The sequence below is a fragment of the Balaenoptera borealis genome, assembly GCF_965194805.1.
Source record: "Balaenoptera borealis genome assembly, chromosome: 21".
Taxonomy (NCBI): domain Eukaryota; kingdom Metazoa; phylum Chordata; class Mammalia; order Artiodactyla; family Balaenopteridae; genus Balaenoptera; species Balaenoptera borealis.
Genome location: NC_138880.1, coordinates 5,971,844 through 5,998,053, shown reverse-complemented (window position 1 = coordinate 5,998,053; position 26,210 = coordinate 5,971,844). Strand labels below are relative to the sequence as shown.

The window sequence follows — 26,210 nt, the reverse complement described above, 5'->3', positions numbered from 1 at the left end:
TCTTCATTTATTTGGTCTTGTAGGTTTTTACCTTGCTCCTTCATCTATGACAGATTTTTTTGCTGTCTGTTTTTTTTTTTATGAGTGGGGTTGTGTTCGTGTTTTATTGGTTGTTTGGCCTGAGGCTCCCCACACTGGAGTCTGTAGGCTATTGGGTAGAGCTGGGTCTTAGTGCTGAGATGAGGAACTCTGTGAGACCTCACTCCAATGAATATTCCCTGGGGTCTGAGGTTCTCTGTTAGTCCAGTGGTTCGGACTCAGAGCTCCTAAATTCTTTGGAAATTATCTATGTTTATTCCTATATGATGTAACAATTTTTTTAATCTTTAAAAATTTGATATCATAATATAGTAAAGAAAAAGAATTTTTCATTTAAACTTACAACTTCTCTGGGAGGAGCCACTGAAGAAGCATGTCCAGGAACACTCACTGGCTGTCTAGAAACTTTTGCTTGATTTTTGCCATCTGACCTGAAAGATACAATTACTTTTGAGCTAAATTAAGATTAAAACATTTCTACATGATATATTACATAGACCTTGCATTTTCCCAAGTACAGAACAATGTTGTTGGTAGTGGTGGTGATGATGATCATGAAGACAACTAAAATTTTTATGGCATTTTTAATAGCTTTCACCCAGTTTTAATCCTTAGAGTACTAGAAAGTTTTATTAACCTCATTTTACAATTAAATAAACTGAAATTCTAAGAAATTATGTAATTTGGTCAATTGGGCCAGTGTTCTCCAACTTCTCTCCTCAAGTCTTCCTGAAATGAGAGAGGATTAAAAGCATATTCTTAGGTTTGAAGTAGTCACTCTGAATATTAGGAAGTCCAAGTCCAAGAGGAGCAAACAAGCTGGCTGGAAAGATGTCAGCTAAGATTTAGACATGGCAAAATGACAGTAAGTCAGCTAGGTAGAAGTGTATAGGAGACAGCTATTGCTATGGAACTAAAATTTCAGAGATGCAGACTGGGAAATTATCTATAGGGATTGGTCAGTCTGAAGTTAAGAAAAAGGATAGAAACATAAATCTGGGGAAGTCCCTGGCAGTCCAGTGGTTAGGACTTGGCACTTCTACTGCTGTGGCCTGGGTTCAACCCCTGTTCAGGGAACTAAGATCCCGCTAAGCCAAGTGCTTGGCCAAGTGCAGTGTGGCCAAAGAAAAGGGTGGGCGAGGGCGCTACACCTCAACAAATTATATTTTTTAAAAAAAAGAAATATAAATCTGTTTTAGAATACGTTAAGAAAAATAAAGCTAACATCAGGATACTCTAGGAAAACATTATGCAGTAAGTGAGGTAAGTGAGAAATAGGGCAATGAAGTAAAGGTGAGCAATCGAGGCGAGATTTGAACATTTTGGAATCATTATCATAATAAAGATTAGTATTAAGTAATTACATTGTGCTATGGGTTTTATTTGTTAGTATTTCCTCATTTAATCTCACATCAACCCGAAGAGATAGGTAATATCATTATTCCCATTTTAAAGGAAGTAAACCAAGGCTCAGAGACTTTTTTTATTATTCCAGTTCATAATTCTAGCAAATGACAAACTGGAACTTGAACTTAGATCTGACTACAAGGCCCATGCTAATATATGCTACATTCCAATGCCAACATATTAGAAGTGATCGTTGAGAGACAGTTGTATAAGAGTCCAACACATAGACTAGAAATATCAGCTGTCTGAATTACGACAACCCTTTCTTCCATCAAAGCTTATTTCTTAAAAGCCGATGATTCACAAAATCTGTTTTCAAAACAGACCTGAAGAACACTTCTCCTATGAGAACTGATACTTGAAATAGACATGGAAGAAAATTTTTTAATGAAGCCCAAATCAGAAGTTGTAGTCCAATTACTCCACTATCAGAAATCAAAGTCAAGTAAAATGAAGCCTAGCAGCCATTTTCAGTAGCATACAGGCTGGTCACCATAATCCTTTCCCCTCACCATTATAAGAGGTGGCTGAGTCATCACTGCCCTTTAAGTCCTGCTAATCATGTCAAAAGAATGGAGAGATAACTTAGAACCCTATTTTTAAACCAGCTTCTATGATATGACTATCATCATTAATAATTATTATACTTTAAATTTTTTAATATGAATTTAAAAGAAAAATAATCTAAGTACTCATATGTTTGTGATCTCTTCCTTCTGCAGTAGCTTTTCTGTAGCTGGTCTCTCTTAATGAAGACAAAAGCAGCCAATACAGTAAGAGGAACAATGACGAAGAAGAACACCAGAAGTCCGTCCCTCAAGGCAGTATTCTTTTCTACAGAGAAGGATTTTACATTAATGATCATTAAATTAGAAGTTAACTCATATTAACTAGAACATATTAGGTGATGATACATTTTACATTAATTTTCACATTGTTCAAAAGTCACACTGATATAAACTGAAATATAGAGAAGTCTTGTTCACTCCTCATGCTTACCCACTTCATTTTTGCCTCCCTGAAGATAACCACTTTTATTAATTTCTTATATAATCTTACAGTATTTCTTCATGTAAATATAAGCAAGAACAAAATATGTTTTATTGTTAACCCTTTCTTACACAAAAGGTAGCATGGCATAAATGGTATTCCACACATTACTTTTATCACTTAGCTATACTACATATCTTCCCAAACTATACATAGAGCACCACCTCATTTTCTATACAGTTTTACGAAACTCCATTGCAAGGATGTCCCATAGTTTATTCAGTCAGTAAGTACCCTACTAATACTTTTATTTTTCCAATCTTTGCTGTTACAAAAAAAAATGTTATATAAGGAATAACCTTGTACATATGTCATATCATTTTGGTGCAGGTATATCTGTAGAATAATTTCCCACAAGTAGAATTCCTGTATCAGAAGGTGAATGCATTCATCATTTTTTTTAAGGCACTATCAACCTTTCTACCACAGTGGTGGTTACAAGTTAGCATGCCATATATTCAGATTATAATTCAAAAAGGTACATGCACCCCTATATTCATAACAGCAATAGCCAAGACATGGAAACAACCTAAATGTCCATTGACAGATGAATGGATAAAGAAGATGTGGTACATATATATATAATAGAATACTACTCAGCCATAAAAAAGAATGAAATAATGCCATTTACAGCAACATGGATGGACCTAGAGATTACCCTACTAAGTGAAGCAAGTCAGACAGAGAAAGACAAATACCATATGGTATCACTTGTATGCAGAATCTAAAATATGACACAAATGAACTTATCTACGAAACAGAAACAGACTCACAGACATAGAGAACAGACTTGTAGTTGCCAAGAGGAATGGGAGGAGGGAGAGGGATGGATTGGGAGTCTGGGATTAGCAGATGCAAACTATTATATATAGAACGGATAAACAACAAGGTCCTACTATATAGCACAGGGAACTATAGTCAATATCCTGTGATCAACCATAATGGAAAAGAACATGGAAAAGAATGCATATACATGTATAACTGAATCACTTTGCTGTACAGCAGGAATTAACACAACATTGTAAATCAACTATACTTCAATAAAATAATTTTTTTTTAAAAGTTAGAAGGCCAGCCAGCAATATATAAGAATTTCTCACAGCCTCACCTATAGAGCCAAACTTCTGCATGTTTGCCAACCTGGAAGGTGAAAAACTCTATCTTTTATGATTTTAATTTGCATTTCTCTTTTTATACTATGATTTGAGCAACTTTTCATGTTTAAGGAAACATTGTATTTCTTTTTCTTCTCAGTCCTTTGACTGTTTTTCTGTTGGTCTATTGGTTTTTTTTCTTCTCAGTTTCTAAAAGCCTTTACATATTAGGGAGAATAGTTTTATCTGTATGTGAGTTGGAAATATTTTCCCCATTTTGTCATTTGTCTTATGGTACAATGCTTTTCTCCATGCATAAGTTTACTGTTCTGAGGTAGCTGAATTTATCAATCTTACTTTTTATGGCTTATGGATTTAAAGTCTTATTATAACTTTAAAAATTCATTAATTAACATTAATTTTGTCTGTTTCATGTTCTTTAGTGAAAGAATATAGTAAATATGAACACGAGTGGTAAACTGTGAAATTATCCTCATAGTTTTAAATTTGTAAAAGTACCAAAACTTTGTTTCAAAAGTTATATGAAACTACATGAAACACTCAACCCAGTTAAAAATAAAAATATGAAAAATTAAAGCAAGCTTGATATATCAGTTTATACTTACTAATAAGTAGACAAAATTTAAATTAAAGCATCCAACACTGGCCAGGTTATGTTAAAATTGGTACCTTCATACTGTCAGTGGCATTACACAAGTTCATTTGGAATTTTTATCAAGAATCATAAAAAGGGGCTTCCCTCATGGCGCAGTGGTTAAGAATCCACCTGCCAATGCAGGGGACACAGGTTCAAGCCCTGGTCCAGGAAGATCCCACATGCCACAGAGCAACTAAGCCCGTGCACCACAACTACTGAGCCTGCGCTCTAGAGCCTGTGAGCCACAACTACTGAGCCCGTGTGCCACAACTACTGAAGCCCATGCACCTTGAGCCTGTGCTCCACAATAAGAGAAGCCACCGCAATGAGAAGCCCGTGCACCGCAATGAAGAGTAGCCCCCACTCACCACAGTTAGAGAAAGCCCGCAGGCAGCAATGAAGACCCAATGCAGCCAAAAATTTTAAAAATTAAAAAATAAAATAAATTAATTAAAAAAAAGAATCATAAAAAGGATTATACCCTTCAATCTAATAATACCATAACTGGCAATTTATACTTCAATTGGGAAAAATGCATGAGTATTAAGATGTACACTACAATGTTATCAGTGTGTATCAAAAACTTAGAAACAACCTAAATGTCAAATAATTAGGCAACAGCTAAGTCAAGTTATGGCACATCCATCAATGGAATGATACACAGCCATTAACATCCATAGTTCTGACTTCTGCTTCTAGACAAGATGGAGTAACAGGGACCAGATTTATCCTGTCAGCTATAACAACCTGAAAACCAGGCAAAATACATGAAGCAATGGTTTTCATGGCATTGGACATAAGGCAATAAAGAACAATGACCCCTGAGAGACAGAAAACAAATAAGGTGAGCTTTACAACAATCCCAGTTTGCTGCCTAGAGAAAGTTAACAGACTGTGATGAGGGGTGTGGGAATCCAAGCAAAACCCAGTGGTCTCCTCGAGTTGAGGAATGCATGCTAGTTGTCTGAGGAAGAAGCCAAGACAACTAGAGTTCAAAGGCAAAGTACCAGAAGGGAGGCAGCTGCACAGACAGAACTTGAAAGATCTGCAAAGGGTTCCCCTCAAATACTCAGCTGAGTACTGATCAGTGTATGCATGTAAGGAAACCATCTGAAGCCAGAGAAAGAATCACCCAAAAGGATTAGTGGGAACAAACCCAAGAACTCACACAGGACTGAAAAGAATGCCTGTTCCTGCCATTTCCAGTGGAAAACTCCATAGTTAATGGCATTGAGTAGAATAAACAGAAGGGGTTTGCCTCAGTAATGGGGCAAAATCAGCCCTAGGCTAAATGCTGCTCAGGTCCCCCCAACAGAGCTTAAAAAAAAGATTCAAAAGAACCATACTACAACCATGTAACTTAAGCCCACTTAAGCTTCAACCCAAAGTTCAGCAACAGAAATCCAAAAACACCTAATATACAACCGGCAAAATTCACAATTTCTGGCATTTAGTAAAAAAATTAGAAAGCATGCAAAGAAGCAGAAAAATATGACCCAAAATGAGGAGAAAATCAATCAATCAAAATTAAGAAATGATACAGATGATAGAATTAGTAGACAAGGACATTAGAAGTTATTATAAATGTATTCTACATGTTCAATAAGATAAGTAAAGATTGAACATGCTGTGTAGAGACGAGGAAGGAAAGAAGGAAGGAAGGGAGGGAGGGAGGAAGGGAGGAAGGAAGGAAGGGAGGGGGGAGGAACGGAGAAAGAGAGAGTAGGAGGGAGGGAGGGAAGAAGGGAAGGAGGAAGGGAGGGAGGGAGGGAGGAACAGAGGGAGGAACAGAGAAAGAGAGAGTAGAAGGGAGAGAGAGAGAGAGAGGGAGTGAGGGAAGGAGGGATGGAGGGAGGGAGGAAGGAAGGAAGGAAAGCAGGCAAAGAAAAAGAGAGAGGGAAAGAAAGAAAGAGAGAGAGAGAAAGAAAGAAAAAGAAAGGAAAAGGGAGGGAGAAATAGAACTTACAGAGATAAAAACTTCCATGTCTAAGATAAAGAATACACTGGATGGAATTAATGGCAGATCAGACATCACAGAAGAAGACTGAACTTGAAGAATAACAATAGAAACTATTCAAAGTTAAACACAAAGAATAAAGAATTTTTAAAAATCAAGGCAAATCACTGAGATGTGAAAGAACTCCAAGTAGCCAAATATACATGTAATTGGAGTCCCTGAGGGAGAGGAAAAATGAAGAAAAAATATTTGAAGAAATAATAACCAAAATTTTTCCAAATTTGAAGAAAACTATAAAAGCACAAATCCAAAAAGTTTAAGAAATTCCAAGCACACCAAGGCACATTATAATCAAATACTGAAAATGAGAGATAAAGAGATAATCTTACAAGCAACCAGAGGGTAAAAAAGAGACACACTATAAACAGAAAATGAAAAAAAAAAAGATGATGGCAGATTTCTCAGGAAAAACAGTGCAAGTCAGAAGACAACGTAGGAACATCTGTGAAGAAGTAAAAGGGGGGAAAAACTGTCACCTTAGAATTCTTTACCCAGTCATCATTCCAGAAGGAAGGCAAAATAAAGACTTTTTCAGATATACAAAGCTAAAAGTATTCGTCACCAGCAGAAATGTGAAAAGAAGACCTTCAAGCAGAAATTGAATGATGCCAGATGGAAATCTGACTTTACACAAAAAAATGAAGAGCACCAGAAATGGTAACTATGTGGGTAAATATAAAGACCTTTTCTATTATCTAAATTTCTTTTTAAAATAATCAACTGTTTAAAGCAAAAATAATCACAATGTATTATAGGTTTATAACATATGTGGTATGATGACAATAGCACAAAAGCTGAGAGAGAAATGGAAGGATCCTGAAATGGCACAATATCACATGAAGGGAGACTGTGATAGAAAAATATCAATATGGTAGATTTAAACCCAAACATATCAATAATCAAATTAAATATAATTGGCCAAAACAACTCAATTAAAAGGCAGAGATGGGCAGAGTGGATTAAAAATAAAACCAAGACCCAGCTATAGGCCGCCTACAAGAAACCAACTTTAAATATAAAGACACAAATAGATTAATGGATGTGGAAGTGAGGGCAAGGTACAAGGATGCCCCACTTTTGACACGGGCCACTGAAAGACCACACTAACTTCCCTCCACATTACTTGCCATTGTATGCAGGTCCACTATCCACACTTCCTCCGTACCCTGTAGCCTCACAATAGGGGGGAGCCCAGCCGCTGTCACAGTGACAATTCTTATTGCTGTTACATACCTTCAAAACAAAATACCACTTTTGTTAATTGTGAATGTTGCTCTACATGATGAACTCAAGAATAGAAGCCAAGAGAAAAGACTAAATTCATGCAAATCCATAGACACTCTTTTTAAGAATGAACAATTTATCAGGTATCTAAATTCCCCAATATCTAAAAATCTAAGAAGTCTTACAGAGAATACTCACTAAGAATTCTCATTATTGAGCATTACTTTCGTGAACAAACCAAAAGAGGCTATTACCTACCCCATGTCCATGACACTTTTTCTGAATATCACAGTCATAATTCAGAACAGAAGCATTTACACATTGGAAATTTCTACAGATCTGAAAAAAAAAAGAAGTAATGAGTAAAGAAAACTTGAACACATTAATAAACTAGCCAGAAAAAAAACAGACCTGGGTGTAGATTATTTCATTGGTGAATTCTTTCAAACTTTTAAGAAATAGTTAATTCCCATATCACATATTTGAAAATTTAGAAAAATAAGTGAAATTAACTAATTTGGATAGAACTAATGATCAAAGATGACACAAAGGCCAAAAACAAAGATAAAACTGTAATCTATCCTTCCATACATAGATGTGAAAATCCAAAGTAAAACATTCACAAATGGATTTTTTCAAGTCAGAGATGATCCCACTACTACAGGAAAGGATCAATGATAGGAAATCTATTACTATAATACCTTACATAAATTGTCATTATTAAAATAAATATCAAAAAAGCATTTGATAAAATTTGACACTCATGTTAATTTTTAAAATTCTTTCCAAAATAAGAATAAAAGGATACTTTGTTGACAAGACAAACCCTGTCTTCCAATATCATGACTAATTATGAAACTAATTCATGGAAATATACAGACATTCTTTTTAAGAGACAAAATTGAAATGATTCGATGATATTTTAATTTTTTATGGCAAAACAAATGACAAACTGCAAAAAAATATTTACAACAGACATAACTATCAGTTAATATTCTTTATATATGAGGAGCCTGTAAAAATAATAACAAAGATAACCCAACAGAAAAACAGAAAGATATGAATATGGACTTAGCAGAATAAATGAATATGAATATGACTAGGGCCTGTAAGATTTCTGCTGAGAAATCCATTTGATAGCCTTGTGCAGTTTCCTTTGTAAGTTGCAAGTTTCTGTTTTCTTGCTGCGATTTCTTTAATTCTTTTTCTTTCATTTTAATTCTTTTTCTTTAATTTTTGACAGATTTATTATAATGTGTCTTGAAGAAGATCTCTCAGTTGAGCTTGTTTGATGACCCATTTGCTTCGTGAACTTGGATATCCAGTTCTCTCCTCAGCTTTGGGAAGTTCTCAGCCATCATTTCGTTAAATGAGCTTTCTGCCCCCTTCTCCCTAGTTTCCTCTGGAACTCAATAATTCACAAATTGCTTCTTTGATGTTATGCCAGAGATCACATCAGCTTCCTTCACGCTTTTTCATTCTTTTGTTATTTTTTTCCTCTGAATGGATCATTTCAAAGTTCCTATCTTCCAGCTCACAGATTCTTTCTTCTGCTTCATCCATTCTAAGATTGATGCTATTATATTTTTTTTCATTTCATCCATTATATTCTTCAGCTCCAGAATTTGTTTGGTTCTTTTCTTATGATTTCTATCTCTTTGTTAAACTTAACATTTTGTTCGTGTATTGTTTTCCTGATCTCATTAAATTGTGTTTTCTGTGTTCATTGAGCATCCTTCAAACAGCTATTTGAATTCTTTATTGGTACATTACAGATCATCATGTCTTTGGGATCAGTTACTGGAAGATTACTGTGATCCTTTGGTGGTGTCATGTTTCCTTGACTTTTCATGTTCCTGGAAGCTCTGCATTACTATCTTCACATCTGAAGTAGCAGTCAACTCCTCCAGTCTTTACTAACTACCTTTATGAGAGAAATACCTTCTTTCAGTCCTGCTAGGGATCCTGAGGCTTTCTCAGATTCTCTAGGATATGCCCGCTCCATACTTCTTGCTCCCTCTTAGGGAAGAATTCTTAAGCCTATTCTCTTCTCTCAATCCTGCAACACACCAAGCCAAGTGCTGACAACCCTCTCCAAAGCTGAAGCTCAAATCTGCGTTCCCTCTCTGGCCAGCAGATTCTAGCTGGCTCTCTGCACATGCTCACTAGCTGTCTGCAAAAGCTCACTCTTGCACCACTGTTGGGAGGGCACATAGGGTGCTGGCCACAGGGTGAAGGGTGTCTGGGTAAGGCATGCAGCGAGCTGGAGGCTCCTGTTGGCCACCTGGGGGGATCTGCAGGCAAAGCATCCCCAGCCGCTCATGGGTGGGCTTCTTGATGGAGTCCACCTCACAGTAGGATCTGCATTCCTTTAATATCCTCGGAGAGTCCTATGTGCCACTCTCCCAGCCCCTTCTCACCTCCCAGTCATGCAGCTCACAAGCCAGTATTCTGAACAGGATGGAACAGAACGGTCCCCGTACAGCTGGGGAAGCCAGGTGCTCACTCACCTGCTCTCATTTCCCCCTCACAGGAGAGATCACAAGCTGAAAATATCTCTCAGAGCCCTAAGCTGTGCCGCCTTGGGTGAGGGGTGCTGAGGGTAAAATCAAACCATTCCCCTTACCCTCTCCGATACATCCAATTTCATATTTTTTTGCTCCAACGTTGTGCTGGAACTTCTTCTCTGGAAACTGGGATTTCCACAAAGGCGCTCTTATCGTGGGTGACTAAGACGGTATCTTCCAGAGGCTTCCAGACTGTAGCCCAGAAGGGCTGAAGCCAGGAATAGGCCATGGCAGGGTCCACATCAAGAACTGAGGTCCGTCTGCCTATTACCCTGATACATGGGGGGCAAGACTCCTTCCAGGTTCCCTAACATTTGGTACTGGATCCCACAGTTCCCCCAAAGGCACTTCTGTCCATGGATGGATGCCAAATTGTTATTGCTGGGGCGGGGGGACAAAAATGAGGGACCTCTTATTCAGCCATGTTGCTGATGTCACTTAAAAGCCTGGGAGTGTTATTCTAATGGAAGTTCCTCCACAAGGAAACAATGAAGAAGGGAATAAATATCCCTTGCCAACAATTAGGACAAAACACTGTTGATTTCAAAGCGAGTTACTAAGAGTGTATTTTCCTTCTTATACAGCTTTTGTTTTTACTACAGCTAATACTTGTCTTTCTTCTTATACAATTGGCCTTTGTCATATCAGTATTCAATCTCTTCACCCAAAAAAAAAAAAGAAAAAGAAAAAGAAAAGTTCTCACGTCCTTTCCTCTTTCAAGTTCCCTCTTTCTCTAGAAACCTCCCTGCAGGGTCCACTTGCTCCAATCTAAATTGATTACTCTCCTGGCCTGGTACATAGCTGCTATTTTAGAATTTCTCTTTGACGTTCTTCTGTGTCCTAGACTATAATTCTCTTTTTGGTTTACTTCCTCATTTGTTAGAACATTGTGTTAGATGATTTCCTAAGACAGGATAAATAAAGATAAATTTTCTGAAAAGAAAATTTGAAAAGATACGTTGTCTAAAATGTTTTTATTGTGCCCTCTCACTTGATTGCTACTTTGGCTGTGTATAGAATTCTAGGTTGAGAATCTTTCGGAAACATGAATGTGTTGCTCCCTTGGTTTCCAGATTTCAATTCTCAATCTCATCCTTTTATATGTCACCTTTGTTTGTTTTGGGGGGGCCGGGAGTTTGTCTCTGGAAGCTATTCTTCACAAGTACTCTGACACAAGTTCGCTTCTCTGTTTTCTTTCTCTAAATTAGAGATTTAAATTAGTTGGATTTTAAAATCTTTAGTTGATCCTTGCAGGCTTTTATCTTCTCTCTCATTTTTCTGTTTCAGTCTTTTTGTTCAGCTTCCTCACAGAATTGTCCAAGTTCATGTAACAATCCATCTATAGTTCAGTTATATATGCGTGAGGGAGAACAGTATACTAGGGTTAGGACAGGGAGACAACAGTATACTAGGGTTAGGACAGGGAGACAGACATCTCCTAGGAGGATGACCAAATAATATCAAAAATCTTATCTTCTCATCTCCAACCTGTTCCCAGGGGAACAGGCAACTGGTTGCTGATGCTTTGTTGACAAGATAGGAGAAGCAGACAGACAGAAGAGCTAGCCTCTCCATTGGTAGAATAAATTTAAGTCCATTTTCAATACCATGCCTTCCCCCCACCAACCTCTCTCAGCTATAACCACTGTTTCCAAATCACCAATCTGTTTAGGATTCTGCCAGACTAAGATACAGGCTCTTTGTTCACACCCTATCAGTCTGCACTGTAAGTTGTGGGTCCCACTACTCAGTCAAACTATCAATACTTTCTCTCCTCTTTCAGTTTCAAAACGTGTTGAAGTTTTTATCTATTGATGAAATCTCATATACTTCACACTTTGGAATCTATTCCCTAATTTATTCCTTTATATTTTGAGAGATACTGGCATGGCGAACAGGATAAATGAATATTACAATCCATCATCTTTTACAGATTTTTTTTCCAATTCACATTTTCACTCTGAACTTCATAACTTGTAATAACTGACTGTGATGATTACTTTTATGTGTCCACCTATATGAGACAGAGGGTGCCAGGATCCATGGGTCCAGGAATGAAGGGGTGGAAGTGCAGCGGCACCACTTACTTTTTCTCTTTGTGACCCACTAGCAAAATGTTTGCTTACTGCTCCCAGGACCTTATGCTCTGTTGGCCTAGAAGTCTTAGCTCTAGAGGGAGGAATGCTTCCATCAGGAGACACAACAGTGACGCCACTGAACTGGAAGTTAAGACTTCCAGTTAAGTTCATGCCTCTGAATGAACAAAGAAGGGAGTTACTGTAGGCTGGGGTGACTGATCCTGACTCCCAAGGGGAAATTGGACTGCTACTCCACAATGGTAGTAAGGAAGAGTATGTCTGGAATACAGGAGATCCCTCAGGGCGTTTCTTAGTATTATCATACCCTGTGATAAAGACCAATAGAAAACTACAACAACCCAATCCTGGCAGGACTACTAATAGCCCAGAGCCTTCAGGAATGAAGGTTTAGGGCATCCTGCCAAGTAAAGAACCATAATCAGCTGAGGTCCTTGCTGAAGGCAAAGAGAATACAGAAATAGTAGGGAAGAAGGTAGTTAAAAATACCAGCTATAATTATATTACAGAAACAAAAACTGTAATTATCATGAGTATTTCCTCCTTATTTTGTTATGAATATGCTTGTGTGTATATGTGTATCAAATATCTTTTTCTTCTCTCTCTTAGTCCCTTAGGTAACTCACAATGTATTTGTGACTTTAAGTATTGTTAACTTTACATCACAGGATTTAAGTTACAGGATATTAAGAAAAGTAAACAATGGCCAAAGATTTTATCTCCTCTTCTAAGTAGGATTTAGTCCATTTTCGGTTGTAAGCAGGATACAATGGTTGTACACAGTTCTACCATGTTAGGTAGAATTATGACCGTGCTATTGTCTTCAAGATTGTTTTGAAGATTGTTATTGTCTTGGAGATTATGTATGGTTTAAGGAGATGCATATAGACACCAAGCTGACAAGGTGTGGACCTGTGATGGTTAATTTCATGTATCAACTTGCCTGGGCCACAGAGTGCCTAGATATTTGATCTAACATTATTCTAGATGTTTCTGTGGGATGTTTTTGGATGTGCTTAACACATAAGTTGATCAAATGAGTAAAGCAGATTGTCCGTATGTTGGTCTCGTCCAATCAGTTAATGGCCTGAATAAAATGAAAAGGCTGACCCTCCTCCAAATAAGAGAGAATTTCTCCTACCTGCCTGCCCTCTAGGTGGGACATTGGTTTTTTCCTGTCTCTGGACTCAAACCGAATCATAACTCTTTCTGGGATCCAAACCCGCTAGCCTTTGAACTGGAATTACACCATCAGCTCTTCTGGGTCTCCAACTTGCCCACTGCAGATCTTGGGATTTGTTATCTTCCATAATTGTGCAAGCTAATTCCTCATAAAAAGCCTTATATATATAAACACATACACACTCACACACACACACACCCTTTTGGTTCTCTTTCTCTGGAGAACCCTGACCAATATTTCTTCCTTATGCCCAAACCAAGAATAAACAACTCAAAACAACTGAAATGTACCAATGTTGAGGTAAACCAGACTTTAGCCCACTGAGTACAATGCATGACTCAACAGCAAAAGCTACATGGGCATGAGGCAGGAATGAATATTATCCAACTTCAATTAACTAAAGTCCATTCTAGTGGCTGTCTGTTACAGACTCAATGATTGTGTTCCCCTCAAAATTCATATGTTGAGGCCCTAATCCACATGTGATGGTATCTGAAGATGTGTAATTAAGGTTTGTTGAGGTCATGATGGTGAAGCCCTGGTCCAATGGGATTAGTGCCCTTATATGAAGAGACACTAGAAAGGAGATACTCATGTCTGTGCCTCATGAGATCCTGAACTGGTGCTACACTCAGCTCCAGCCCCTCAAGCCACAGTCAGGAAGCAGCCCAGCACGTCCAAGGACCTGGCTGGGGACATGCACATCCATGCCTCAAGAACTAGGCCTACAGACTTCAGTTTTGGCTGTGGAATCTGAAACAGCTCTGGGATTTCATTCCAGCCAATCTCAGTCACAGTCCAGGGCTAGTGCTGCCCATCCAGGGACCCAATTAATGAACAGACAGCAGCCCTCAGGTACCTGATGGGAGCCCCACCTGTCTATGCAACTGGTAATAGGCCTGCTGTTTAAGAACCCAACTGTGGACCCTGAGGCAGACCCCTGTCCTGGGGCCACCTCCTGAAAAAGGTACTGGAGGCAGTTCAATCCCCCCAGGGACCAGTCAGCACCCATGCCCTACCAAGTCCGTGATAAAAAGTTCACCAACTGCAGGCCCTGCTGCACATCCAGAAACAGCTTTGTAACCAGCTCCAAACCAGGCAGACTGAGATCCCAGAGGTAATCCCATCAGCACACAGAACAGACAGGAGGTGCTTACCAGCTGAAACCAGTCTGTAAAGACTGGTGCTCCTTCAAATGCACAGACACCAATGCAAGGCTACATGGAAGAATCAAGCAAATATGACAACACGAAAAGAAACTAATAAAGTTCCAATAAATGACCCCAAAGAATGAAGATCTATAGTTTGCCTGACAAAGAACTCAAAATAATCATCATTAAGGAACTGAATGAAATGTGAGAGAACACAGGTAGCCAATCCAGCAAAATCAGGAAAATGATGAATGAACATAATGAGAAGTTTAATAAAGAAATAGAAACCATTAAAAGTAAGCAAAAAGAAACCCTACAGAAGAATACAATGACAGAAATGAAAAATTCAGCAGAGAGCTTCAACAACCAACTTAATCACCCAGGAGAAAGAATCAGTGAACTCAAAGACAGATCACTTGAAATTAGCCCGTTAGAGAAACAAAAAGAAAAAAAAAATTAAAAAGAGTGAAGAAAGCCAATGTGAATTATGGGACACCATCAAGGAAACAAACATTTGCATCATGGGAGTCTCAGAAAGAGAAGAAAGGGGCAGAAAGAAAATTTAAAGAATTAATAGCAGGGACTTCCTGGTGGTGCAGGGATTAAGAATCCACCTGCCAATGCAGGGGACGCAGGTTCGATCCCTGGTCCAGGACGATCCCACATGCCCTGAAGCAACTAAGCCCGTGTTCCACAACTACTGAGTTTGCACTCTAGAGCTCGTGAGCCACAACTACTGAGCTTGCACTCTAGAGCCTGCGAGCCACAACTACTGAGCCCACTCACCACAACTACTGAAGCCCGCATGCCTAGAGCCCATGCTCCACAGCAAGCCACCGCAATGAGAAGCCCACGCACTGTAACAAAGAGTAGCCTCCACTCGCCGCAACTAGAGAAAGCCTGCACACAGCAACGAAGACCAAATGCAGCCAAAAATTTAAAAGAAAAAAAAAAAAAGAATTAATAGCAGAAAACTTCTGAAACCTGGGGAGAATATGGACATTCAGGTACAGGAAGCTCACAGGACCCCAAGCAAGATTAACCCAAAGGAGATTGCTCTGAGACACATTATAATCAATAATCAAAATGTTAAAAGTTAAAGACAAGGAGAGAATTTTAAAAGTAGCAAGAGAAAAATGACTCATCACATATTAGGGAAATCCACCAGCAGCCCAGTATGGCTATCAGTGGATTTTTCTAAAGAAACCTTGCAAGCCAAGAGAGAGTGAGATGATATATTCAATGTACTGAGTGAAAAAAATTGCCAACCACGAGTACTAACCTGTCCTTCTGAAATGGAAAGTTAAAGACATTCCCAGACAAACAAAGCTAGGGGATTTCATCACCACTAGACCTGCCTTACAAGAAATGATAAAGAGACTTCTTCAAGTTGAAATGAAAGGACACTAAGTAACAATATGAAAACATAAAAAACTATAAAACTCATTGGTAAAGGTAAATATATAGCCAAAATCAGAATATTCTAACACTGTAATGATGGTGTGTAAATCACTTTATCTCGAGTATAAAAGTTTTTAAAAAAATCAAAAATAACTAAAGGTACAATATTGTTTTGGATATGTCTCCTCAGGGAAGGAAAACAAATGGAACTACAGCAAACTAAAAAGCTTTTGCATAGCAAAGGAAACCATCAACAAAATGAAAAGGTCATCTACTAAATGGGAGAGATATTTGCAAATGATATATCTGATAAGGGGTAAATTATCCAAAATACACACACACAAAACTCATATAACTCAACATCCAAAAAACAAACCACCTGATTTTAAGATGAGAAGAGAATCTGAATAGACATTTTTCCAAAGAAGACATACAGATAGCCAACAGGCATCACTAATCATCAGGGAAATGGGCAAATCAAAACCACAATGAGATATTACCTCACACCTGTTAGAATAGCTATTATCAAAAAGAAAATAAATGACAAGTGTTGCCAAGGATGTGGAGAAAAAGGAACTCCTGTGCACTGTTGGTGAGAATATAAATTGGTGCAGCTGCTATGGAAAACAATATGGAGGTCCCTCAAAAAATTAAAAATAGAACTATTATATGACCCAGAAGTGAAACTTCTGGGTAGTTTTACAAATAAAACAAAAACACTAATTTAAAAAGATATAAGAAGAGGAGATATCTGACACGGAATCATAAAGGACAAGTAAAAGGTATCCACACAGAAAAGGAAAGATATTCTACACGGAAGGGATAGCACATACAAAAGTGAGAGTGCCTGTTACATTCAGGAAGCTGCAAGTAGTTCTATTATGACTGCAGTGGTTGTGGAAGGGTTCGAGTGGATGTGGTTGGGAACATGGGAGAAAATCATATCAATCCCCAAAAGTAGCTAGGGACCAGATCAAGATGGGTCTTTAATGGACATCTTTATCAGTTTGGGGAGCTACTGAAGTACTTTAAACATGATGGTGACAAGATTTTGATTAATATACTAAGAATGAACTGATGAGTGGATAAACAAAATGTGTGTATCTATTCAGTGGAATATTATTTGGCAATAGAAAAGAATGAAGTACTGACAACACTGATGAACCTTGAAAACATTATGCTAAATGAAAGAAGCTAGTCACAAAAAACCACATATTGTATGATTCCATTTATATGAAATGTCAAGAAGAGGCAAATGCATAAAAATGGAAAGCAGATTAGTGTTTGCTAGGGGCTGGGAAGCAAGGGGAGTGACTGTTAATGTGTACAGATTTCTTTTTAAGGTAATAAAAGGGTTCTGGAATTAGATAGTGGTGACAGTTGCACAACTCTGTGAATATACTAAAAACCACCTAACTGTAGACTTTAAAAGGATGAATTTTATGGTATGTGAATTATATATCAATATGGCTCTTATTGTTTTTAATTCTTGAGTATTAATAGAAGATAATATTTTAATGACTTTGCCTGTTATTTAGAAAATTATCTCATTTACTGATCTGTAAACTTAATAACTCTCACTTAAACCCAATACTTTGTGTGTGTATGTCTTTGTAAATGGTTTAACAAACAGACCCTAATTAAAATATTTCTATGTGTTTTAATTTAGCATTTTAGATCTTTATGAAACATTAACTTAAGGATTTTGAATGACTTTTATCTTTCTGATTTTAACCTGTTATCTTTCCCATTCAAAGATGAAACTACAGTAGGTGTTAAAATATTAGAAAACTGCATAACTTTAACCAGTAATTTGACTTCTAGAACTTATGTTAGGGAAATAACTGGATAAGTACGCAACATGTATTTACTAATATGTTCATCACGGTATTATTTGTAATAATAAAAATTACAAATCACATGTAAATGTCTAATAACAGGGGATTGATTAAATAAATAAATTATGGTAAATGTATACAATAGAACGATATGTGGTCATTAAAAATGAAGTCCTAGATGACAGCTATAGAAGGACACTAGTGCTTAGAGAAACAAGCAAGTTATAAAACATTATGTGCGGCATAATACTATTTTTGCTGAAACATGTTTAAATGTATATTTGTGTGGGAAAATATCTGGAAGAATATACTCCTAAACATTAGCAGTGGTTGTACTGGGTAATGAGACATCATATATATGTATATTTTTTTCTTTCTTTTTGCTTTTCTGTTTTCTAATTTTTCTACAATGATTAGGCACTAATAGCATTAAGAAAATAGTAATAAAAACTTAAGAAACCTTTTAGGTTAATGGTGTCACAATTTGGTGTGATGTTCAAACAGCTAGTTACTTTGGTCAGTTCAGTTGTACAAATGGTCAGTTCAGAAGGAAAAAGAAAACTGGTTGTTTGAAAGGGACAGTTAAATAAGGCACAATGACTAATCCACCAGACCAGTGAATGGCACTGGTTGTGAAAACACATATAATCCTTACAGTCCTTTTCATACTGGGCACATAACTCTCATACTCCATCCATCCAGGAGACTGTATGAGTACTCAGTTCCCCTGGTGGTCCCCCTCTTTTGCTGTTGCGGTCTCTGTACAACAGGCAGAATGATACTGCATCTCTGGATGATGAAGGCGAAGTTGTTTTGACTATTATTTTATCCCAGCAGTCAAAGTCTGTGCTACCTAGTTAATTTTGATTGCCTTTCTTCAGCTTATTGTACAGGAACAGTTTTAATAATCTTTGTATGAATCCAGACCATAGGAACTGAATTGTGGCCATCATATTGCAATGCTGAGAGGAACTCCACAAGCTGACTGCTGAAAGAATACCAAAGTCATGTCTCTAGCAGGTTTAATTTCAATCATCACAAAGCTCTGCAGGGTTCAACCACTGTTCTGGAGACTTGCTTTGAAGCTTTCTCTTATGGTGGCCTGAGTCTTCCTAAGCATTTATTGCTGTTTTCTAAAGCGTTAATATTTCTTTTCAATCAATAAATTTTACAAACTAAAAAAAAAAAAAAAAAAAAGATATATGCACCCCTAGGTTCATATGCACACACACGCACACATACACATGCACAAAATGAAATATTACTCAGCCATAATAAGAATGTTGCAACAACGTGGATGGACCCAGAGGGTATTATGCTAAGTGAAATAACTCAGACAGAGAAAGACAAATACCATACGATTTTACTTATATGTGGAATCTAAAAACCAAAACAAATGAACAAACATAACAAAGTAGAAAGAGTCACTGATAAAGAGAACAAATAGTTGGTTGCCAGAGGGGAAGAAGGTGGGGAAATGAGTGAAACAAGTGAGGGAAATTAAGAGACACAAACTCCAAATGAGGCATGGGAATGAAATGTACAGCATAGGGAATATAGTCAATAATAACATAATATCTTTGTATGGTGACAGTTGGTAACCAGAGTTATCATGCTGATAATTTCGTAACAATTGAAAATATCGCATCACCATGTTGTGCGCTAGGAACTAACATAGTTTTGTAGGTCAACTATACTTCAAAACACAAACAGACAAACTCATAGAAAAAGAGATCAGATTTGTGGTTACCAGAGGTGGGGTTCGGGAGAGAGAGAACTGGATGAAGGGGGTCAAAAGGTACAAACTTCCAGTTATAAGATAAGTAAGTACTAGGGATGAATGTACAACACGATTAATGTAATGAACACTGCTGTGTGTTACATATGAAAGTTGTTATAAGAGTAAACCCTAAGAGTTCTCATCATAAGAAGAAAGTATTTCTTTAATTTTGTATCTATATGAGATGATGGATGTTCACTAAACTTACTGTGATAATCATTTCATGATGTATGTAAGTCAAACCATTATGCTGTACACCCTAAACGTATACAGTGCTGTACATCAATTATATCTCAATAAAAATGGAAGAAAAAAATGAAGAAAAAATAACTATGTACAATAATTTGTTAATGGATGCACAATATAAAAAGATGTAAAGTATGACATCAATAGCATAAAATACAAGGAAAGGAGAAGTAAAAGTGTAGAGCTGTGTATACAATTGAAGGTAAGTTGTTATCAGCTTAAAATAGACTGTTATAGCTATAAAATATTTTATGTAAGCCTCATGGTAACCACAAAGGGAAAAAACTTAAACACAAAAGATAAAGAGAAAGGAATTAAAACATGCACTACAAAAAAAAAAAAAAATCACAAGAGAAGACAGAGAGGGGCAAAAGAACTAAAAAACAGTCAACAAACACTTAACAAACTGACAGTCAGTAGGTCTTTACCTATCAATAATTAAATACTTTAAACATAAATGAACTAAATTCCCGTATCAAAAGACACAAAGTGGCTGAATGGATTAAAAAACCAAGATCTAACAATATGTTGCCAACAAGAGACTCACTTTAGGTTTAAGGACATACATAGGTTGAAAGTAAAGAGATGGAAAAAGATATTCTATGCAAATGGTAACCAAAAGAGAGCAGAAGTAGCTACACTTATATCACATATAATAGACTTTCAGTCAAAATCAATCACAAGAGACAAAGAAGGTCACTACATAGTGATAAAGGGGTCAATTCATCAAGTGGGTATAACAATTATAAGTATATATACACCCTACATTGGAGCATCTAATATTTAATGCAAATAAGAACAGAACTAAAGGGAGAAATAGACAACAATACAATAATAGTATAGGGGACTTCAGTTTCAATATTGGATGGATGACCCAGACAGAAATGTAATAAGGAAACAGACCTGAAGAACACTACAGACCAAAATGGACCAAAAGACATAGACAGAACAATCCATGCAACAGCAGCAGAATACATATTTGGTATGTATTCTGTACATACATATTCTGTATGTATCCATTCCACAGGATAAATCATATGCTGGGCCACAGAGCAAGACTTAAGAAGATCAAAATCCCATCTGGTCTCTATCTTGACCACAGTGGTATAATTAGAAATCAGTAACAGAAAGAAAACTGGAAAATTCACAAAAATATGGAAATTAAACAACACATTCCCGAACAACCAATCCTGCCATTTGCAACAACATGGATGGACCTTCAGGGCATTCAGACTAAGAGAAATAAGTCTGATAGAGAAAGAAAAATACCATATGATCTCACTTATATGTGGAATCTTTTAAAAAGCTGAACTCAGAAACAGAGAGTGGAAGGGTGGTTGCCAGGGGCCAGGGAAGGGGAGAAATGGGGAGACACTGGTCAAAGGGTACAAACTTCCAGTTATAAGATGAACAAGTCCTGAGGATCTAATATTCAGCATGGTGATTATAGTGAACAATACTGTATTACATACTTGAAAGTTGGTAATAAGAGAATAAATTTTAAACGTTCTCACCACAAAAAAAGTTCTATTTATGTGAGGTGATAGATGTGTTAACTAACCTTATTGTGGTAATTATTTCACAATATATATGTGTATCAAATCATCACATTGTATACCTTAAACTTACACAATGTTATATATTGATTGTATCTCAATAAAGCTGGGCTTGGCGGGGGTGGGCGGAGAGGGGACCAACAAGGGAGAAGCAGAAATGAAAGATACAGGAAAAGAACCACAGGGACATTATCTCAGATTCTGGGTTCCAAAGCTCTTTATTTGATTCTGTGGTTTGAATCAGTAAATTTCCTGCTATGCTTTAATTCAGTCTTAGCTGAGTTTTTGTGAGATTTAAGAGTACTGACTATAATCCACAGAGTAAAATTTCATAAATTAAAAAAGCATAAGTATACAGCTTCAGAAATATAAAAGTATATTCACCAGCACACAGAATCCAGGAATAAATCTACATTACCAGTATTTGCTCCCAGAATGTAAAGACAATTTATAAAGACAATTTAATGTCGAGGAATTTATCAATATAACCCAGCACATTAATAAGTCAAAGGAAAATATGTAGTGATTATTTAAATAGCTGTTGAAAAAACTACTTATAAAATTTTTAATCTATTTGTTCTTTTATTCTTACTAATCACAACTAAAACGATTCTCCATTAAATGAAAAATACTACCTACCCCAAGCCAATAGCCAAAATCATATATAACCTTGGAAGGCTAGATGCATTCCCAGTCAAGTTAGGGAGAAGACAAAGAAGTACACTATTATCATTTGCTTTTAGAATTATCCTGAAAGCTCTATCATTGCAATTACACAAGAAAATAAATCCAAATTGTAAGTATCAGAAAGGAAATCAACTTTCTATCATTTACAGATGATTGTTTACCTAGAAAATTTTAATACAATCAACAATAAAAATATGTGACACTAAGTATATGGCTGGTAACAAAATAAATATATACAAGTGAATATATTTTTCTGAATATCAATAATAGCCAGTAAAAATATAAACAAACCACTCTCTCTTATCAATAAACACCAATTAGAAAATGTAACATAACAACTTAGAAAACATAATAAGAGGCTATTCATAATAACAATAAAAATATAAAATACCTAGGAATAAAACTAACAAAAAATAAAAAGGACCTTTATAACTAAATCTTTAAAATAAGACCCCCCAAAAAAATCGAGAGACATACCATGTTCTTCTATGGGAAGACTGAATAATGTAAAGATGTCACTCTTCCCCATTACAAATTCATAAATTTGATTTGATCCCAACTAAAATTCCAAAGAGCTTTTATTTAAAAACTTTTTTTTGCACCTTGACAAAATGATCTCAAGTTCATCTGGAATAATAAATGAATATTAATAGCCAAGAAAATTAGGAAAAAAGAATGAGGGGGCATTTGTATGACCAGATAATAAAAATATATTATAAAACTGACAAAAACTAAAAGAAGGCAATACTGACACATGAGTAGTCAGACCAGTCAGTGGACATTAAGAGAAAAAGCAGAAATCAAGCCCAAGCGTATGTAAAAATTTAATAAGTAATTTAAATAAGATTTCAAATTAAAAGAGAGATTATAATTGAGGTGAAGGCAAATAACAAACCATTCTGAAAAAAAGTAACATTAGAAATCAGCATATAGTCATCATCTCTGAATGAATAAAATGAAAAAGGAAAAAAAGAAGAATGCCAACCTCATACTATACACTCCATATTCCCCTGGATTAAAGAGTTAAGTATTAAAAAAAAATTAAAAATCTACTAGAAAATAATGCTCTGATACTATACTAAGAAAGTCTTGTAAAACATGTAAGTAAAGTTGGAAACCATAAAGGAAAGGAATAATAGATTTGTTTACATAAAAATGTAAACATGGCAAAAAAATACTAAAAACAAAAGGAAGAGGCAAGTAATAACTGGGCAAACATATTACATGTATTACATGACATCTTATATGACATATGTTAAAGTTCTTTAAAATCAATAAGAAAAACACATCAATTTTTAAATGAACAAATAACATCGACAAGCAAATCACAAAAGAAGGAATAAATATATGGAGACAAAAAAATTCAACATCACTAATAATCGAGAAAGAGTAAAAAGAAAATTACCAAATGAAAGTTTAAAAACAATAGCACCTAATCCTGACTAGGATATAGAGAGTTAAAACATTGATTATTGAAAACTGCTTGGAAGATAAACTAATAAATACTTTTCTAAAGAGAAATTTGGCAACACTATATCTAAAACCTTAAAAGTACACACCTCCTTATAGTAATTTAACCTCAGAAAATAATGAGGATTTTGTGAAATTTTTTAGAAAGCCATTTACCTAAGCTTTGTTTATAGTACCTGCAGTAGTTGAGTTTACAGCGTGGCAGGGGCAGGCACAAGAATACCAGGGTCTTTTTGGTAAGAAGTGAGGGGCAACAGAATTGGAACTGAAAACTTGGTAGAAACTGAGGTAACTTGTGGGTCCCTCTGTCTTTTTCATTTGTCCCATAATCAATTGATTGTGTTCGCTCTCTCCTCCTCTTTTCTCCCATGAGTTGGTTTCTTCAACTTGTTCAAAAATCCTGCTCCCTCCGTTTCTTGTATATAGCTTAAGCTCGCCATAACCCTTCTAGCCCTCCTCCTACATCATGCTACCTCTCAAAGAATTCGTAGTTGCAGCGCTACTCTTAACTACCTTTCTTTACTTATATATTCCCCCCCAAAAAAGGAATTAGGCATAGCTCCTGTCATCCGGGACCGCTGGTAGTAAGTCAGCGGCTAACTCTTGGCTCACACTGGATCCAAACAGCTGTGGCCAGGGTAGCAGGATGCATGGGCAGGACAAGCGTTATGACATTTCTAGTACAAAGACACGGATGCATGCACACACACACACACACGCACACACACTCACACAAAATCCTAGAAATCCCAGTAATAGCAGCCTGGCTAATAAATTATAGCACATTGATGGGGAGGGGGGATATGCCCAGTATATTACAACATAGAAAACACAGGTTATAATATATGACCCCAATGAAGAAATCGGGATAATAGAATTATAGCTGTTCTTTTTTTTTTTTAATGGATGCAGAAGTTTCTTTAATGAAATTGTGGAAATTATCCAATGAGATGCAGATAATGAATACTCTAATCTAAGCAGATCCAGTGACCATGATGAAAACTGATCATTTCTGAAGTTAAAAAAAGCATTACATGAAACTAACACAGCACTGTAAATCAACTATACTGCAATAAAATTTTTTTTAAAAAAAGAAAGCATTATATGGCTATAAATCATCAGGAGGTATAGCCGTTCTTATTTTTATTCTTGGTAGCTTTCTATTTTCCCAAATATCTACAATAAACAGAGATTTCTTTTATACCCAGAAAAGAACCACTAGCTTTATATAATGATTTTTTTAATTTTTAAAATTTTACTTTGTTTTAGAAAACATTATGATTACCTTTCCAACGCCACATCTGGTGCCTTCATTCACCATGCCAGGATCGGGAACATCTGACCCAAGCTGGAAATCCACACCCCAACATTTGGTGCCTCTCCCAGGAGTCTGAATAATAGCAGGCACAATTCCAAATACAGGCATTTCTTGTACATTCTCACATTGAAGCTTTCCACACAAAGCATTCCTGGAAAGATAGAGAAATAATGCAAACTACAATGCATCCAGTGTAGATACAAAAGAAAAATTATATATTTTTAGTATATAGGCAGGGAGAATATTGCTGTTTAGCTAAAGGGAATCTCAACAGAAAACGTGTGTGAAAGCAACAGAGATCAAAGTAGCTCTCTTTAAATATGGCAGAGAACAGGTAAGTGGATGCAAAGATGCAAATTAGTAGGGTACCACTCACTGCGGTGGCTTCTCTTGCTGCGGAGTACGGGCTCTAGGAGCACGGGCTTCAGTAGTTGTGGCACATGGGCTCAGCAGTTGTGGCGCACGGGCTTAGTTGCTCCACGGCATGTGGGATCTTCCCGGACCAGGGCTCGAACCCGTGTCCCCTGCATTAGCAGGCGGATTCTTAACCACTGTGCCATGAGGGAAGTCCTAAATTGATTATCTTTTGATCCAAGCACCTACCCTATTCTTAAATCTCCCCTATGCTATCACTGCCAAGTCATTATAGGATATTGTTTTCCAATTCCTCTAATTCATCACCTCCTAAATATTCTCATACCAGCTATCATATCTTTTACTTCTTGAGTTAAAATCTTTCTCCCTATAACTTTTCCTCATTGGTCCCAGATCTTCGACAGGAGACCACACAGATAATGTCTTTTCTTTCCTCCACATGGCAGCTTTTTAGGACAATTATCACGTAGGTCCTAATAACTTACTTCACAGGACAATAGTCTACAATCATTTCTCATGCAACAAGGAAGCTCTCCTCTAAATATGTTCTAGTTTGTCTCCCTCCCTCTTGAAGCACAGTGCTCGGAGTAAAACATGAAATTTCAGCTACAGCCTGACAAGCAAAGAACAAAGTGAACTGTCATTTCCTTTATTCTAGATACTGTACTTCTATGAAGCCCAGGATGACAGTAGCTCTTATGGTAACTACATTACATTATTGATGTCCTTGAATTTATCCTCAGCTAACACTCCTATTTACTTTTTGCACATGCTGCTATTAAGCGTCCTCTTCCTTCCATCCTTCACTTAAGAGTTAGTTATTTTGTCCCATCTTTACATTTATTCTTATGTCACCATTTATTCACGAGGTAACCTGAGTAAAGTGCTTAAACGTTCTTAAGTTCAGTTTCTTCATCTGAAAAACAAGAGCTAAATAATGATGCCTATCTCACATAATTAGTTGAAATTAGATATGAAAACCTCTAAAACAAAGCATAGAAGAAAGCAGATCTCAGTTAGCATCTACTGGAACCTACCAAAATTCATGCTGCT

At 36.6% G+C, this 26,210-nt stretch overlaps 1 protein-coding gene across 2 annotated transcripts in view; it reads right to left on the bottom strand.

Moving 5' to 3' along the window:
* The window catches only part of ADAM9 (ADAM metallopeptidase domain 9), a 103,543-nt gene that overhangs the window by 9,046 nt on the left and 68,287 nt on the right, over positions 1-26,210 (bottom strand). For both annotated transcript variants that reach the window (XM_082374756.1, XM_082374757.1), the window contains 5 exons: positions 24,750-24,933; positions 7,748-7,828; positions 7,393-7,498; positions 2,139-2,280; positions 383-470 (listed from right to left, as the gene is read on the bottom strand). In XM_082374756.1, the coding sequence (XP_082230882.1) occupies positions 383-470; positions 2,139-2,280; positions 7,393-7,498; positions 7,748-7,828; positions 24,750-24,933 (601 nt within the window). The remainder of the gene's footprint in view (positions 1-382; positions 471-2,138; positions 2,281-7,392; positions 7,499-7,747; positions 7,829-24,749; positions 24,934-26,210) is intronic.